General features: G+C 33.9%; 1 protein-coding gene across 4 annotated transcripts in view; it reads right to left on the bottom strand.

Moving 5' to 3' along the window:
• LOC121370603 (serine/threonine-protein phosphatase 4 regulatory subunit 4-like) overlaps positions 1-20,054 on the bottom strand; it is a 115,826-nt gene that overhangs the window by 52,084 nt on the left and 43,688 nt on the right. For all 4 annotated transcript variants that reach the window (XM_041495945.1, XM_041495946.1, XM_041495947.1 and 1 more), the window contains exon 4: positions 1,330-1,477. In XM_041495945.1, the coding sequence (XP_041351879.1) occupies positions 1,330-1,477 (148 nt within the window). The remainder of the gene's footprint in view (positions 1-1,329; positions 1,478-20,054) is intronic.

The following is a 20,054-nucleotide window of genomic DNA, read 5'->3' as shown; positions in this document are numbered from 1 at the left end:
GCTGCTGCTGATGGCCACACAAGGTACTGATTACTGTTTGGTGACAAAAACGTCTCCACTGCCGTCAGTCCATAGCAAGGACATTGTCACATACTCATGTCAAATTTGACTGTGATACGACCATAAATAACGAAATTATGCCACTTTGTATTAAAGAGATAATTCCATGAATATTTCGCCTATGCGTTTCTTTTTTAACAGAGTATACATAAAATAAAGTTCATATTTGAATTGGTAAGTATTTATTTTCATGGGTTTTAATAATTTTTATGATATTTTAGATCAGTTAATGATGACTAAAATTAGGCAAAAAATTGAAAAAGTCTTGTTTACTTACCAGCATTTTTGGCCAGCTGTCCAGTATTTATGTCTATTATTCCTGAAAACAGTGGTTTTCTGACCAGATTTAAAAAACCCCAAACCAAACTATGATTCATATCCCAATATTTGGTGATTTGTGTTGTTGGTAAAACAATCAAATTTATTATAAAATTAGCTGTCACAATCAACTATTGATCCCTGAAAATGACAACGATGTGGCATTGTTGTCAAGTGAAAATACCTGTTGAAAACCACTTTTTCAACTCAGAATTACAAGCTATTTTTAAATGAAAAACAAAAACCTAACGATACAGGAAGCCGAGTTGTCTTCTGTTTCCTGTTATACAAGTCTTTCCGGTGAGTGTTGTGCACAAAATGGCAGGAAATATGAACTGGAGAATGCACTGTATACAGTGTACAGTATGTCGACTGGTGCGACATCAGGCGAGACATCTTGCCTACAGTAGTCAGAAGGTTAACGACACCACTAGAGCACAATGATTGATTTATTAATCATCGGCTATTGGATGTCAAGCATTTAGTAATTTTGATACACAGTGAAACCTGCTACCTTTTTTCATTAGAGCAAGGGGTCTTTTATATGCACCATCCCACAGAAAGTAAAGCACATACCAAGGGGGTCGATCCTAAACTGACTGCACATCAGGCTAGCACTTTCCATTGAGCTATGTCCCGTCCCTCCACTTCCAGCAAAATATGCTCCAATCAACCGGCTCCTGTGATCAGCCAACTAGATCATACAAGTACTGTTGTACTTTTTCAAATCTCATTTTGTTAGTCCTACATGTCTCAATCCTTGTGATTAGTCAAGAGGTTTAAAATGTTGTATATAGCTATTAAAAACAACTACTAGAAATAAATAAACATTAAAATATTTTTAAAAATGAACTATAAATGAATAGAAACATACTACACTCATGAAAATGGAGGGTAAAATGTCTAAGTAAAAATGACTGTGACTGTAATGTGTCAAAGCCACTGACAAACCTGGGTCTTTGCTGTCTACGCTGAGCAAGATGGTCTGGAGGAATGTCTGGGTGTAGTTCTGGATGGGCACAAGCTCTCGCTGCAGAATTTGAAGGAATGCTGATGATGCTGCCACTTGCATCTCTGACTGGGCCACATAAAGAACTTCCTGAAAAGATAAAACGACAAATTAAGTATCATTTTTGTAGCATATCCTGCACTGGTTTGAACAAGAAAAAACCCAATCAATTGAATGGATCGACCAAGGTGGTTCGATCCTGCGACACAAGCACTGCAGGTGAGCACTTAACCAACTGAGCTAAATCCCCCCACATTGACAAATGAGTTATGATAGAAAGAAATGTTTTATTTAACGACGCACTCAACACATTTTATTTACGGTTATATGGTGTCAGACATATGGTTCAGGACCACACAGATTTTGAGAGGAAACCCGCTGTCGCCACTACATGGGCTACTCTTCCGATTGGCAGCAAGGGATCTTTTATTTGCGCTTCCCACAGGCAGGATAGCACAAACCATGGCCTTTGCTGAACCAGTTATGGATCACTGGTCGGTGCAAGTGGTTTACACCTACCCATTGAACCTTGCGGAGCAAATGAGTTATGAAGTTACATGTTTATTTGTTGTTTTTTTGTTTTTTTGTTTTTAAATGGACAGGGACATATTTTAACATATTTTGATCAGTTATAAACACCTATATTATAGCTATATGGAAAGATGAATGGGTGTACAGTAAAATAAAAATGTTGAAAGAAAGAAGTGTTTTATTTAACGACGCACTCAACACATTTTATTTACAGTTATATGGCGTCAGACATATGGTTCAGGACCACACAGATTTTGAGAGGAAACCCGCTGTCGCCACTACATGGACTACTCTTCCGATTGGCAGCAAGGGATCTTTTATTTGCGCTTCCCACAGGCAGGATAGCACAAACCATGGCCTTTGCTGAACCAGTTATGGATCACTGGTCGGTGCAAGTGGTTTACACCTACCCATTGAGCCTTGCGGAGCACTCACTCAGGGTTTGGAGTCGGTATCTGGATTAAAAATCCCATGCCTTGAATCCGAACCCAGTACCTACCAGCCTATAGACTGATGGCCTGCCACGACGCCGGTATAAAAATGTTGAAAAAAATGTCATAACTAAGGTAATGTGATCATAAGTGATAATATATAGTAATATAAATTTATCAGTGAAAATGTAACAGTAAGACACTACATATATCTGAATTTATCAACAAGAATTCACTTTAATATGCAGTAAACCACGAAAAATAGCTCACAGTAATAGTAGACCAAATATTTCTGTGTGTAAAGTTTTATTTCATGTTTTGTATTAAAAGCCATTGAACATATGATATCAATATAAAATAGACAAATCATTAAAAAATAAATATAAAACATGAAATAAAGCTTTACATAGACAGAAATATTTGGTCTACAATAATAGTAATAGTACATGAAACACTGCCATCCAAAGTAGTTGTCACTTTTGGTTTGATGGTCCTGTATGCATATGTATCCAAGAAATGGTCTGAACAAAAAAGGTCAATAGATGGATGTAGGGATGGATGGAAATACAAATAAACATAATATGACCCACCATAGGCTGGCATTTAAAAACATCAAAACTGTATTTTACTAAATATTTCACTCATAAGACAACTTATATTATTTTCATTTACTATAAATCATAAAATATTAGCAATCTTAAAATTTATCAAAATCCAATGAAGTAACATATTAGCGGTATGAAACTTTAGCAAGGTTGTTATATTAAAACTAGAAAAAGTATAAGCTTAAGTTTTGAAGATCAGCTGAAATAATGTTTGTGACAAATCTTGACGTATACAGAAAACTTAAATTTAGTAGTAAATTACAGTAATGTGCATGCTAACTAACTATTGTTGTTTGCTATCCTTTTGGTTTAACATATAAGCATATAACCATTGTCTGTTGTAAGTCTCTTTAAATTTAGCATCATGAAATATTAGCATCTTGTATTACCTCATTAAATTTGCTAACATGTTATGCTTGCTAACATTTTCTCATTTACAGTATTAATTATGATTACATGAAAAAAATATAAATAACCTAGATTCTGGAGAGGGTTGGAGGAAGGGGTAAAGAGGGAACAACTAAAGAAACTTGAGTATAACATTTCTGAAATTATATACAACAGCTTAACAATAAGGAATGGAAATCTCAGACTTAACATAGTGCAAATATGACCTTTCACAAAATACATGTCAGTGTTGTGTGTGGAAACAATAGATGTTTTTACATGTATACCTATCAAGTACCAAACAGAGAATGTGTACAAACAAGCTGCCACATGGCAACAACCTTGAAATACAGCAACAATGGAATAGTCAGCTGGAAAAAAAATCCATTAATGTTTTTATTTCCATCCGAGATATACATATACAGTTACTGTACTTAGACTTTATAATTTAAGTGCCTGTTTCTGTAATACGTACTGGTCGCAACCTAGCTACATGTATTAATAACCATGCTTGAAGTTGTATTACGCCATTCACCACCCATCCCATTCCATTTATTGTAGATAAAGGAAGAAATGTCAGGGTTTGACCGTAACATTTTTCAGTGGAAGACTGCTGGGCTGTAAAAAGAAATTTGTGATTTAAACCTTTAAAAATGTTTATTCAATAAACTGATTGGGGACGTAATAAGTTATGAGAAACAGAGCTACATGCAAATGTTTTACACTGAGGTAAACAAAAAACATTGGAAAAGAAACAACTACGTGTATATGAATAAACTTTCAACTTTTTGTGTGGCAAAATCAGGAAGTGCATGCATTCATGCATGCTACAACATACCTAATTAATGTATCAGACTCTTAAGACCAGCCTCGGTGGCGTCGTGGTTAGGCCATCGGTCTACAGGCTGGTAGGTACTGGGTTCGGATCCCAGTCGAGGCATGGGATTTTTAATCCAGATACCGACTCCAAACCCTGAGTGAGTGCTCCGCAAGGCTCAATGGGTAGGTGTAAACCACTTGCACCAACCAGTGATCCATAACTGGTTCAACAAAGGCCATGGTTTGTGCTACCCTACCTGTGGGAAGTGCAAATAAAAGATCCCTTGCTGCTAATCAGAAAGAGTATCCCATGTAGTGGCGACAGCGGGTTTCCTCTCAAAATCTGTGTCTGATGCCATATAACCGTAAATAAAATGTGTTGAGTGCATCGTTAAATAAAACATTTTCTTTCTTTCAGACTCTTAAGAAATATAGAAATTGTAATTTACAGAAATTATTGAATATAATTGATACATGCAGGTAGACAATATATTGTAAATCATATTAGATACCTTTTGAATCATAATATATCAGCATACTGCATGGCAATACATGTAGCACACATCATTACTAGCCATTGTTGTATGCAACAATACTATTCACAGATAGCAAAGCTTCTATGGTTGTTTACATTTTTGTTCCATGCTGAAGTGAGTGAGTGTTTGACCGAGTGTGGGTGAGTACGAAGGATTCAGTCGCTGTGATTCACTGTCTGTAAGTATCACTGGTGGTGGTGAACAGGCACTGGCACTTCGTAGTCAATATCTCAAGTGACTAACACAGATATTTGTGGGTGTGTAAACACCGTCCCAGCACAATCAACTATTATGACAATGTTTACGCTAGACAATGGACTACTGTTATCTTATCCTCTTCATTTCAAATACATACGTTCATAAATCAACACCAGTGCATACACATGTGATAGATGCATGCGGTTTTTTCTGTCAGCTTTTACTTACATGTACGTGTACAACATATTCATTGATTTTTATTTGTTTTAAATTAGAAATTAATTTACAATTTCATGCAGCTACAGGTACATGTACTTGTTGATGTCATTCCAAAATTTACCCACAGTATGGGTAAAATATTGTAAGTTCAAAAGATTTTTGCTGAGATAAAAGTGGATTATAAAAAAGAAAGAAAAAAAGAGAAAGAAAACTGAAATATTAATATTTGTGATTGGCCCTTGGGTTAGGGTTGCACAAGTGTCTTAAATCGCAGGCCCCATTCAGAATGAAATTTTGTTTTGTTTAATGACACCACTAGAGCACATTGATTTATTAATAATTGGCTATTGGATGTAAAACATTTGGTAATTTTTTTATTAATAGTCTTAGAGAGGAAACCCGCTACATTTTTCAATAAGTAGCATGGGATCTTTTATATGCATCATCCTACACAGGGCAGCACATACCACGGCCTTTGATGTCGTGGTGCACTGGCTGGAAAATAAGAAATAGCCCAATGGGCCCACCGACAGGGATCGATCCCAGACCGACCACACATCAAGCAAATACTTTACCACATCCCGGCCCCAGCCCCATTCAGAATGAATGCAAAGCATCAGCCAAAACATATAGTAAATTTTGAATAGGGAATATGCAAATTTTGGACAGTGGAAACATGGAAACACTGTACAGATAATAAAAAATCTGGAATGCCTGATGAATCTAGAAAACGTTCATCTCAGAATACTAAAATATACTACCTTTTGTTTATTATTCTTTCTTTTTTTAAAACCAATTTTGATTATTGAATAACAAATTTGGTTACAGTAATTTCAGTAAAATGTAAAGTACAAAAGGAAATTATTTTGGGATATTTAATTTCTCTTAGAATTAGTAGAAGATAATAGATATGCTTTTCTATTACAGCAGTGAGGTTAATTAACTTCCATAAAACTGTCACAACAATTGCACAACAATTGCACAAGAATGGAAATGTGAGGAAAAACAGCTGAAGTCTGGAATCCCGAAAGAACAATGTTTATTCCACTGGGCAATCCAAACATTTCAATTTCCGGCCACAATTACATGAACAAAGCAGTGAAGGAAGGAGTCATCTATATTGATGATGGTTCATTAACTTGAACATCTCAAACATGTCTTAACATTCAATACAGAAATTGTCTTCAAGTACTGCTAATTTTGGGCACAAGCTGTTGAAAAGTATACATTCATGTTTTAAATAAAAATAATCAATGTACAAAACAAAAATTAAAAAATTTGACTTTCTGTACAACTGATAAATGCTATGAATTAACATCCAGTTGAAAAAAAAAAAAAAAAAAAAAAAAAAAATGGTACAGACCATTAAAATTACTCTTAAAACAGCACCTTTATATTCTCCCAAATCATGTAACAGTAAAACTTGACTTGTATTCATTTACCACTTGTTACAAGTCTTTACGAAGGCTTCTCAATGCTACAGGTACATGTACCGGTATGTCAAATGTAGCATCATTACATGCAAATTTATATATTGTTTCTTTTTTTGGGGGGGGGGGGGGGGGGGTTGGGGGTTGGTTTAATTTGTTTAGCTTTATATCCCTACTATCCCAGCAAAGTTTACAAGGTATATATATATATATGTCACCCACCTTACTCAATACGAAATCTCAAGATATTACATATGAATGCCTTCCCTAACAGTGATCAATGATAAAATCCAAAGTAAGTTGTAAACACTAAATGGCTACACTATTTATCACATTAAGTACCATGAAAATAATGTACAGTTCCCTAATAATACATGTACATGTATGGCATAAAAAGTCACTTTTTAAATACTGAAACCAAACATTCTACCTTATTTCTTAATTTTATGATAAAAATATGATTACATGGCATACACTATAAATATATACTAATGGAATAATTAAAGGATCACACCAACACTAACAAGTTAATTTATTACAGACATTAATTCAGTCCTACAATACATTTTTATTATTTATTTTATACAAACATTACAACACTAATTGTGATGAAACTTAGTCTACAATACCAAGTGTTCCCTTATTATTATTTTTTTCTTTCAGTACATGAACCAAAACTATAGAAGTACATTAATGTTGTACATTAATTTAAAAAAAAAAATAAAAAATAACAAAATAACAAAAAAGTTTTAATCTTATATAATAGCCTGTATATTTATTATAAAATTTTGCATTAACAATGACTCTGTAAAGCCACTAAATGTTACAACATAGATCTTTGTCTTAGTCTTAAACATAGCAGCATTAATCATTGTGCAATAACTGTTTTATATGGTACACATATAATCATAATTGTATTGACAAATACTTGTGGCTTGGGACTGTAGCTCTGAAAAGATAACCTGGTGAATCCCATGACTTGGAAATTAGCCAGACATTGAGAGCAGTCATCAAGAATGGATCAATATAGTGCGGCTTGTTTTAAGACACGGCCCTATTTCAAGACTGTGGCATATGGCCATCATTTATCATTTAAAAGACATTATATTTCCCTGACAAATTCACAGACTGCCATTCTAGTTCACTGTGTTTGCAGGGCATAAGGCTAAGGAGTGTTTAATATTTTATGATAATTTGCACCTGTCTGCATTTGGGTTGTGTTCAGCAATTCTTTCATCTTAAATTCGTCATTAACCAGCTGAGTCATGAACTGAGGAATTCAGTACTCTCGAAATATGAACGCTGCTCTTGTTATGAATTAATAAGAACATACATGTACATGCTCCGTCTAAATATATGGGAATGCCTTTTGCAGGCCCTAATCTAGAATTAGAATTGAAAAACTAGAAGTGACTTCATCCTTCCCAGGAGAAAAGGGAGAAATTTGATAAACATAGGCAAATTAAGTGAACATTTATCAGTATCTTTAATAATATTTCTTCCTGTTCCGTATTCATTCGGAAAGATTCTGAATTATATACTCAGTTCAAATCTTAATATTTCAATATAAAATACTACTACTTCCTGTAAATAAATTTATGCAAAACAGTTGTATGTTTTCATAAAAAATGTGATGATTATTAAGTAGTTGATAATTAATGTCAAACTTTCTTCAAGAAAATAATTTGAGGGTATGTAATAAAAACAAAACAGACTATAAGTGCCCCTACTAGGTGGTTATAAGTTTAAAGGAAGGAAGGAAGGAGGAAGGAAGGAAGGAAGAAAATGGTTTTTTTTTTATCTAATGAAGCATTCAACACATCTTATTTATGGTTATATGGCGTCAGACATATTGTTAAGGACCACACAGATATTGAGAGAAAACCCGCTGTCGTCACTTCATGGGCTACACTTTTTAATTAGCAGCAAGGTATCTCTTATATGCACCATCCCACAGACAGGATAGTACATACCACGGCCTTTGTTACACCAGTTATGGAGCACTGGCTGGAACGAGAAATAGCTCAATGGGTCCACCGACGGGGTTAGATTATCAGTTTGAAATCTTTTGAATTTGGACACTGCATTTCATGTACTTTGACAATTTTAATCAGCAATTTTCTAAACATAAACTTTCTAAAAGTTTTAATAATATATTCATTAATTTCCAAACTTTTACGGTACGTAATTGTACCCTTTGTACTTTCTGGCAGAAACCCTGAATGTGTTGTTATTATCTTAAAATGAAAGTAACAATTAGTATTTTCTAGCATTACTGAAATGAATGTGGCCGAGAATTAACAACGTTTGACTGGTCACTGCACACCGTGCAACATGCACTGATGTACAGATTGGTGCCAAAACAAAAACACCGATCAACAAGCTGCCAAGTGAGCTATGACATTAAACAAGTCAGTTTTTGATGTCCGTTGTGTGATTTTCTTTTTAAAATTTGATTGGGTTCGAAATATCATGGCGACTTCCACTTCTCACTACCGCTAATAACTCAGTGATTTGAGCAGACTTTCAGAGACAAAAAACATCGATTTCGCCAGCTTTTTGTTAATAATTGTTATATTTATAAGATATTTTTCAGTAACTATGATACCAATGGTTATCCATTTATCAAAACAACTATAGTCCATCACACTGGGAATGTCTTTTTTCATACTATGGAATTCACTACAAATTATTTATTTCTGAACCAATTGTTTTCTAAATTGCACACAAAAATAGCATATTTTTATTATTTGCAAAACACTTTTACTTTTCGTTTCATGTCAAACCAAACTGAAATTATTTACATAAAACATTTTTATAGGAGGATGAGACAGACTAAATAGGCTAATGTTAACAAACATATACTTGGTAAAAAAAAAAAAAAAAAAAATCTTCCCTTCAATTTATTATCAAATCTCAGCACAATAAATATTACACAATGAAAACATAGAGACAACCATGTAGAGAGTACACGAAACACAACATTCAAGTTGGGTTGTTTGGGGTTTTTGTGGTTATTTTTTTTTCAGTAGGTTTTTTTTTTAAACACTCAGTAAAATTACCATATTTGCTACATATGGTATATTAAACAAGCTTAAGTTCCAGACAGTTTGGCACCATCACCACCAAAGTTTTGATCTAATATTTTAACCTGAATATCAACATCAAAATTGAAACATGTTGTCTGACATTTAACTTTTTTTCCTTTCAATCATCTACTAACATCCACTCACATATATATGTATATGCCAAGCCTATAGCCTTTTCAGTGCAATTAAGTCACAAATAAACAAAGTTTAAAGTTTCTTTTGTTTAACAAAACCACTAGAGCACTGATTTATGAATGATTGGGTATTGGATGTCAAACATTTGGTAATTTTGACATATAGTCTTAGAGATGAAACTTGCTACATTTTTTCATTAGTAGCAAGTGATGTTTTATATACACTATCCCACAGACAGGATAACACATTCCATGGCCTTTGATATACCAGTCATGGTGCACTGGCTGGAATGAGAAATAGCTCAATGGACCCACCAACAGGGATCGATCCTAAACCAACTGCGCATCAAGCGAGCACTTTACCACTGGGCTACGTTAAGTCACAAATAAGTCAAATGACTCAAAACATAACAATGGTAATAAATAAAGGTGCCTATGTAATGTTTTCAACAATTGTGTAAACTTTTCACGTCTTGACTTCTATCAAATGATGTAATCTAGGATAATATATTGATGGCTGTTTTTCTATGTAGATTCTAACGATCTTCTATATATGGCGATTGCTGTTTTTCTATGTGGATCCTAACGATCTTCTGTCTATGGCGATGGCTGTTTTTCTATGTGGATCCTAACGATCTTCTATATATGGCGATGGCTGTTTTTCTATGTGGATCCTAACGATCCTCTGTCTATGGCGATGGCTGTTTTTCTATGTGGATCCTAACGATCTTCTATCTATGGCGATGGCTGTTTTTCTATGTGGATCCTAACGATCTTCTATCTATGGCGATGGCTGTTTTTCTATGTGGATCCTAACGATCTTCTGTCTACTTCTGACACAACAAGCAATTGATATACTGATCTGACTTGTTTATTCTTGAAGTTTTTACTGGAAACCATTTTGGTTTTGACAATTATTAGTTTAAATGTAGTTAAAGACACAGTTCTTGTTAGCATGTTTTGTAATTATGTAATTACCAAACTGCCAATCAATGTCAAAAAAGTTATCTTTCGGTAAACAGTTAACCATCGATCAGCAGCTACTGTGAAAACAAAAACACCCTGCTTGTTTTCTTCAAATGTTATTTTTGTAAAGAATTCAAGAAATCGCCGTAAGTATATATGCAAGAATGTTACACACATAATTGCACTGCGTCGGATTACCACACAGATATCTTCTTTATTTAACACATGGGTAACAAATACCTGTATCTAAAATTTCTTATTTATATTTTATTTAATTTCATGCATGATATTTTTAAAGCTTCCTGATGGAAGTATTAACTCACATGAAGGTGTGTGCTTGAACCATGGATGTAACCTCAAAGCACCTATGTTATTAATGCAGATAAAGTCTAGATGCAATTGTAGTTATAGAATGAATTAAAAGAATTTAAAGTATGTTACTTAATACATATCAATTAATAATAGTTCACTGCAAACCCCATCCCCCGCCTACCCCCTCCAAAAACAACCCCAACAACTAAAACCAAAACAAATACTCCTAAACCCCATATATACATAATCATCATGTTGTTTTTACAATTGTACATGCACCTTAAATGGGACAATTTGTGAGGCCAGAAAGGATTTAATTATCCCCTGTGCCAGTGTGTTAATATCTATGTATGTAATCGTCAACCTCAACATACACATGTACATACAATATATAGATATTCATACTAGCCAGTGCCAGGTCTGCCCACTGTTTCATGCATGTAAGCGGGATCGACCGCATAGATTGGGCCATTACATGGGCTACTCTTTCCAATTAGCAGCAAGGGATCTTTTATTTGCGCTTCCCACAGGCAGGATAGCACAAACCATGGCCTTTGTTGAACCAGTTATGGATCACTGGTCGGTGCAAGTGGTTTACACCTACCCATTGTGCCTTGCGGAGCACTCACTCAGGGTTTGGAGTCGGTATCTGGATTAAAAATCCCATGCCTCGACTGGGATCCGAACCCAGTACCTACCAGGCTGTAGACCGATGGCCTAACCACGATGCCACCGAGGCTGGTAAGCCCACCAATGAAAGAAAGAAAGAAATGTTTTATTTAACGATGCACTCAACACATTTTATTTACGGTTATATGGCGTCAGACATATGGTTAAGGACCACACAGATTTTGAGAGGAAACCCGCTGTCGCCACATAGGCTACTCTTTTACGACAGGCAGCAAGGGATCTTTTATTTGCGCTTCCCACAGGCAGGATAGCACAAACCATGGCCTTTGTTGAACCAGTTATGGATCACTGGTCGGTGCAAGTGGTTTACACCTACCCATTGAGCCTTGCTGAGCACTCACTCAGAGTTTGGAGTTGGTATCTGGATTAAAAAACCCATGCCTCGACTGGAATCCGAACCCAGTACCTACCAGCCTGTAGACTGATGGCCTGCCACGATGCCACCGAGGCCGGTTCCCCCACCAATGAAGACTGATTACAAGACCCACCACACCACAGGTGGGATATCATTTCAGGTTAACTTATAACACAAATTATTCCTACAGACGCATGCCAAATATCATATGCCATTATCCAGTACATAAGACTTGTGGTTAAATTAAAACATTTTCAACTCGGTGCTGTGTAAAAACACTTAGCAAAAAACTATCACATCATACATGCACTGTGATGAGGCCGACTACCATCCCAAACTGCTGATGTAGCCGTTTAAAAACACTACAGGTGAAAAAACTGTCAGTGATTAACACAAATTTGTTAAACACACATGCTTCAAATTACCAAATGCATTATACAGTGTTCAACAATTATATGCATATTTAATGAAAATGCAATCTCATAAGTCATGTCAGTACAGATTTCAGACAGAATGTTTTCCAGAAGGAATGAACTAAAAAAAGAGAAGAAAACTAGGAAACGGTGACTTTATTATGCTATGTATCATACCAGCACGCAGGCCAACACTTTTAACAGACATTAACAGTTTTGGGTTGAATTTTATTTGTAACTAATGTAAACAGCATACATGTAGCTTATTATGAACCATTACATGTATATATGTAACAATCATATATTATTTGTAATATATTAAGGGGAAAATAAGTTTGTGAGTTTGATAATATTTGTTCTAGTAAGTGGAAAAGATTAAAAATTAGGAGTGCATGACAAAAATTAACAACTGATTTTTATTAGTATTGGTTTATAGAAAATGTTATGTCCTTTCATTTCTAATAATAGTTTTTAGTGTTGCCACTATATTGGATCATACAGTATAAAAAAAAAAATTGCAGAAAATATTTTCTTTTGACAATCAGTGGTTGCAGGTTCATAATGAATTTGACATTTAGTTTTTGATATTGATTTTTTTACCTAACATTACATAAAGAGGTGATTATACATGTATTTATGTATGCTGTGGAATTTAATTGGTTTCTTGGCCATAAAATATCGCCCTTGTACTGATAACAGGTTTGTATTTTGCAGAGATTTGGTCTTGAAAATTGCAGATAACAAGTTTTGTCGTTCAGATTTGCTATAGTACTACCATGCCAGATCTATATTCCAAGCCTTTTACACTCAATTTGTGCCAGGCATGGTATGTTAATTCAACTGACAAACTGAACTAATTTTTAAATGTTTAAAAGTGTTTTCTTTAACAGTTTAAAAACCCCATCAATAATAACGTCAATGTTTAATTACAGGAAATAAGTAAAGTTCAAAACCATGAAGTTGCAATGATTTTCAAAACAAATGTTACATTTTTATTCATAAAGTAAAATGTAGCAGTCATTGCTATTTTGTTCTTTGAAATTAACAGAATCGGACATAAGGCTGGTAGGTATTCGGTTCGCAGCCCAGTACCGGTTCCCACCCAGTTTGCAGAAATAACAGACAATGCTTAACAGTTGAATTTGGAGAGGTGTTCTGATTGAGCCGATGAATATAATGTACAGGCTTTCCAAACATGAAAGCAGTGAATGATTTCATCAGTATCAGGAGCAAATGATTTGGACACTTTCATTCTTGTTATTTCAAAACGAAAATATGAGCGAATATTAATATATTCCAAAATATGTTTTTTTATAATAGTAAAAGAAAGAAGAATTATTTACATTCAGATTGAGAATAAAAATGACACAGCCATTGGAGAATGGTGGGTAATGGATCCCACAATATTTCCTTCCCCTCCATCTTTTCTCTATTTCAAAAAACAAAATATCCCCCTCCCCTACCACCATTACAGGAAACCCTGTAAGCTGTAAGAAGTAAGCAAGTTTATAATTTATTACAATTAACCATGTACATCTTATTCAAAGTTACTCAGCTTACACAACTGTATCACTAGAGATATATATATATATCAGAACGAGCTCACATCAAAGAGAATTTGATACAGCAGTAGGAGACAGTAAAATGTTGCTGTGGAACATACGGCAAAGAATTGGGCTATTTTACTTTAGAGAAGCCAAAAAACTACCCAACAAGTGGGGGGGATATCCAGAGCTGATCTCTAATATAGACACCAGATCTTGAGCAGACGTCAGAAACAGTTTGATTCAAGAGTCTCGCTGTTCTAGTGACTTTCCAAGATGTGTGATTTACAAGCAGACTGCATGGGTGGTACAGGTAGAGGGCTTCAGGTAATTTGCTCATGAGTGTAATAGTCGTTTGCTGAACACTATACATGACGTGCATGTGCAAAGTCATGTAACATGTATATCCAAAGAATTCTGCAATGCTGACTGGAAGCGCTTAAAATAGAAAAACATTTCAAGAATGCATATTTCTACCTATATATGTTGCTTAGGTAAAAGTGATTGCATGTTTGTTCTTGTAAAGCAATTATGTTTTTGTGATGGTCATGTTACATGTTCCAGTATAGTCCCATGAAAACTCACATTACACAAATGTCCACTCCCCACAAATATCCTCTCTCCTGTCTCTAAAAATAAAGACATACCTGGTCATCTTCATCATGTCTTTAGAAGGCTTTTCATAACTAATGTAAAAGCTGACAATAGTTTTATAAATTCAGAACTGTTTTAGTCATTAGTTTCTAGGTGCTTTGTTCTATTTTTGCTAACATTGTATGTAATCACAACAATGTTAAACGATAAAACAAACAATTGGTAATGTTATACACTTAAAAAAGGACCTTTAGGATATCAGTATGTGATTTTGAGGAGAGTCTGGGAGCCTGAGGCTTGCAAAAATCATATAGGACTCCCTAGCTTGGTTAGCATACGAGCCTGCATGGCTCATAAAAATTATTTGTACAAATTACACTGATTCTTCGAAATGACAGAGTCCACATATATCTTAAAATCCTGGGAAACCACAGTCTTGAATAGCAATCTTTTCCATGGTTTTATGCAAAACATTTAGTGTATCTTCTGTTCTACTGGAGATGCATGGCAGGGCTCGCTGGGTTGGTGGCGGGCTCTAAAGATTTGCAAACAGGGAGTCCTTATGACACTTAAATGTTTAAAACCAAAATCGCACACTGGATATAGAGTGAAAAACAAATTATGCAAGAATAATGTACATCATAAAATTAGCATGAACATGTTATTAATATGAAAAACGCAAGCAATGTATGGAAACAATGATTACTTTTTTTTTTTTTTTTTTTTTTTGTGCCTGACATCAAACACCAGGAAAAACACAACCACACAAACATTGTTTTATCAATAGAAAAATAGCTGATGTGTACTAGAAAAAAATGAACATAAAAGATATGCATTCTGACAAAGTGATATGAATGGTCTATGAATAGAATGTATGTGTAGCTTTCACAGTACATGGAGATGATTTATATTAGCTTTGCACCTCATCATCATTGTTGGGTCTCTCAATAAGTGGAGGAATTTACTACCAACTAACCAAATATGGTTAGCTCTTACTCTGTGAATATCAAAACCAGACCTGTCAACCTTTAGTCAAGAGAAAGCAGGAGGTGCGTGTTGAAAAAGCAGGAGATTTTGTCAAAAAGCAGGAGATTTTTTAATTTAACACAATTTAACCCAAAAGCGCAAGATTTAAAAAAAACATTATTACAATAAGTTATATGAATACTTTATAATGTCATATATACTTCTTAACCTTAGATCTTGGCATTAAAATAAATAAAAATATTATTATTTTTTTTTTTTTTTTTAAGTTTAAATATTATGATTTAATACATATTTAAAAAAAAAAAATATTTTATCCAAAAATGTTAAGAGCATGAACAAGAAATAAAAAATTTAATTAGTACATTTACGGTATTACACTTACATTCTTACAGGTTGCGTTACATAATCATTTGTGGTTAGTGTACCTAAGTACCAAAGACAAATTTATATAAATCTTATAAATTAATATTCAGATTTTACTATAATGAGGAACGGTGGTGTGGTACTTATTTAAAATCATTATAATGATGCATTAAACATTGTATTTTCATTAATCATAAGTAAAACCTCATTACGGACATAGTGTGAAATATACCAGAATTATACCCATTTCCGTGAGTAACTTTATGTCAATGTCAAACACAATTTTTTTTAATTGTACAAAAATAATTTCTTGAAGTGTACCCTTATAAGCAACATTTTACCGCACAAATATACAAAATTAACTGACACAAGTATGTTTATACAGCTAATTGGTCTTTTCGTTGTCTTGCTGTGACATGTGATTTTAACATGCATCGTGTGTATCGGTGAACTCGGGAGTCTGGCAGTTCAGATTCGTCATAGTTGCATTATGTAATCCAGTGGGAAGACATTTTACAATTCAGAGGTGTTATTAGAACTAAATTGGATAGGTTTTTTTTTTTTATATGGCAACACTGAATGTCAATACACAGCCTGTTGAATTAGCGGCAACACGCTTCGTAGCCATTACGATGACAACAAACATTATAATAACACGTCATTTTATAAACTCCATGTGCTTTTTTAACAATATAAATAGGCTATCCCACAATTCTCACTTCGGCAAAGGTTAAACAGTCGGGACAATTTGGCCTGTTACATTCTCGGAAACCGAAAGTAGTCAACATTTTCCGAATGAGAAAAAAAGGCAGAGTTACTTCCCTTCTGTTATTTTGACAAAAGAGGATCGATTTTTTTTTATGCTTACAAAAATATCATTTAACAGGAGAAACTGTCTCCCGCACAGGTGAAAGGAGATTTGATCAAATACCGGGAGACTCCCGCGGAATCCGGGAGGGTTGACAGGTCTGATCAAAACACATGCTGACTATCAAACAAAAATGATTTGTGAATGTTTAAAGTTGCACAAAAAGGTTTGTTTTGTTTCATGACACCACTAGAGCACATTGATTAATTAACCATCAGCTACTGATGTCAAACATTTGGTAATTCTGACACGTAGTCATCAGGGGAAATCTGCTACATTTTTCCATTAGTAGCTAGGGATCTTTTATACGCACTTTCTCACAGACAGAAAAGCACATACCACAGCCTTTGACCAGTTGTGGTGCACTGGTTAGAATGAGAAAAAAACCCAGTCAGTTGAACAGATCTACCAAGGTGGTTCAACCATGTGACGCAAGCACCACTGGTGAGCACTCAACCAACTGAGCTAAATCCCGCCCCTTTAAAGTTGCAAATGGGCTATTTTAAAAAAAAGGGGGAAAATAACGGTAAAGAAGTTTTAAAAACATAAAATGTTGTTTTTCATGTCTTTAATAGTAAAATCTAAAGCAGATATGTTCAGTGGTGCATATTTTCAAGCAGCAAAACTAGAGATGTATAATTTGTTTAAATGTACATAAATATATTTTTGTGCTTCTGTTTTTACCCGTAATCGTAAGGCATAATAGTACACAATAGTCTTTACCGTTATGTCTTTACCGTTAATTTATTAATAGCAAAGAAAATCAATAATGGTAAATACTTTTATAAATGTGCATAGATATCTATAACTGTTACCATTACAAGCATATGTAACATGTAATATTAGACTGGATGTTTGTAACAACAGTGTCAAATCTATCTTTTCCATTATTCAACATAGATAGCAGTAAAGACAACAATTATAATGGTAATGACATGGTATTTCTGCCATCTGTAATGTACTTCAGCAATGCAATCATGCAAATGGCTTTTAAAAATAGATTTACTGAATGAAAAAATATAAATGATGGTTTCTCATGCTGCCAGGATAATTTATTAAACTAACGGTAAAGACAGACAATAAGTGTGACATTGAAAAAAGTGTTTTAAGAATTTAAAATACATGTAACTTGCCTATAAAGATACCCAGCTAGTATTCATGTACTTAACATGTTGATCTAAGCTTGATCTAGATGCGACAGTGCCATCTGGTCCTTTTTGTAGATAATATAATGGAAAAACAATAACAATGAAAAAGAATTAAAAAAATAAATAAAAGGTGCAACTTAAAAGTTTTATGCAGTATAGTTTTATTTTAATATTTTAAATTGAAATTTAAGAAACTTATGTATTATGTTTACTTACATTTTGCAGTTTAAAAGGCAAACTTTTAGTATTTTAGGGAGTTTTGCGATTCCAAAACAATAACGTGTGCTTTTATACACAATAACGGGGTGGACATTTAAGGTATATCATTTTACAGGGTTAAAAATTAGCAGTCGCCTGGTCGCCCGTGGCAACCTTTATTGGCTAAGGGCGACTAAGAATTTTATAAAGGTAGTCCATTGGGCGACCATCGATTTTAGAGTGGCGAGTATGATACCAATTAAAAAAAGAAACACACTAAAAATGAATCGAATGACCAATGTGACAAAAGACACCGCGTCTCTGCTGGTGTGAACTACCATTCTGGCAGGAGACGATATTATTGAACATGTTCTATATTGTGACAGCGCCAGACTGACCAGACTCAGTCTCAGCTTGGGGCTGTAAACAAATATAGCTCTAAATATTGTAGACACTGGAATTTTTTTTTTTTAAATGTTGTCGGCTTATTGGAATGGACTGGATACACCATAATTATCTAGTAGACCTATGTTTTGACATTATTAAATGTTATGGGACAAATTAATCCTGTTTAATTAGCTTACTAGTATTTTATTATGGGACAAAATCAAAATTTATCTTGTAGTTTTAATTCACACTAACAATGACATTTTCCCATTACTACTGGGATTATTCTAAAAATCAATTACTAGTAATTGTCATGCAAATATAAAATTCATATAAAAACGTAGTAATTTATTAAAATGTAAACTAATACCATCTAAAATGAATTTTTTTGTGGAAGTTCAGTGTAAATAAATAAAAATATATTTATAAAACTGCATGGGTTAAATCTTGATGGAACATCCAAGATAAATCTGAACGACAAAATATATGGAATAGTGAATGATTCCATCAATCTTTATCTAGTGCCTTGTCTATAGGACAGCCACTCTCAAGGAAATTCTGCCATGTATGTACTGCCACTCCCAGGCTAATTTATAAAACACGCGGCAGTTCTACCTTTTAAGGTTTTAGTCTCTTTACACTGCATTATCGATTACTTCAGAGACAATGCATGTCAAGCTGCATAAACTGGCTGTTCTAGCATTTTTCTTTACCCGTATTAAAAATGATATTTAATCTGTATCATTTAATTGTAATTTGTAATGAAACATTTTTATTTATAATGGATGTCTTTTTTTTTTTAAAAGGTCATTTGTGTTGGTATGGGTTTAAAACTTAATAATATGTTATTTAATATGAATTTTAACTTCATTCCTTATGAAGTTACATGCCAATTCATTGTTTTCCTTTTAACGCCAACGGTCTATATATATGGCTATTATTATACATCGTTATTATTCAACAAAGAAAATTCTAATTTTGATTTTCGCTGTGCAGTTAAATTGCATTATTTACATTATATGCTGTTTTGTGGAAAATATTGGAGCTACCATGTCTTTACCGTTATTTGCCCCTTTTTATGAAAATAGCCCAAATACATACATACCAGATTCATTAATGTAAATATAGATTTTTTGTATAACTATCCCACCAGCATTTTATCACCACTCTTGTATTCATTAGTGGTGGTCCGATTAATTGGAATAATCAAAGATTGGTTGGTAAAATCCAATTTCTGGTAATCGATTATAAACATAGACATACCTTATGCTACAGAAATTGCCGAAGTTACCTGAATGGTATCTATAAAAACGGTAACTACAAGTTTCAACTCTGTATTATTTGCAGATTGATCTGCAAAATGTAATGTTTATATGGCTTTAACATTTTGCATATATACATTATACCCTACAATAAATATAGTTAAATCAATTTTACATTAATTTATCTTTAATTTATTTGAC

Source organism: Gigantopelta aegis, chromosome 4 (genome assembly GCF_016097555.1).
Source record: "Gigantopelta aegis isolate Gae_Host chromosome 4, Gae_host_genome, whole genome shotgun sequence".
In the NCBI taxonomy this organism is placed as follows: Eukaryota; Metazoa; Mollusca; class Gastropoda; order Neomphalida; family Peltospiridae; genus Gigantopelta; species Gigantopelta aegis.
The sequence above is the reverse complement of the archived record's forward strand: the minus strand, read 5'-3'. Positions and strand labels throughout refer to the sequence as shown.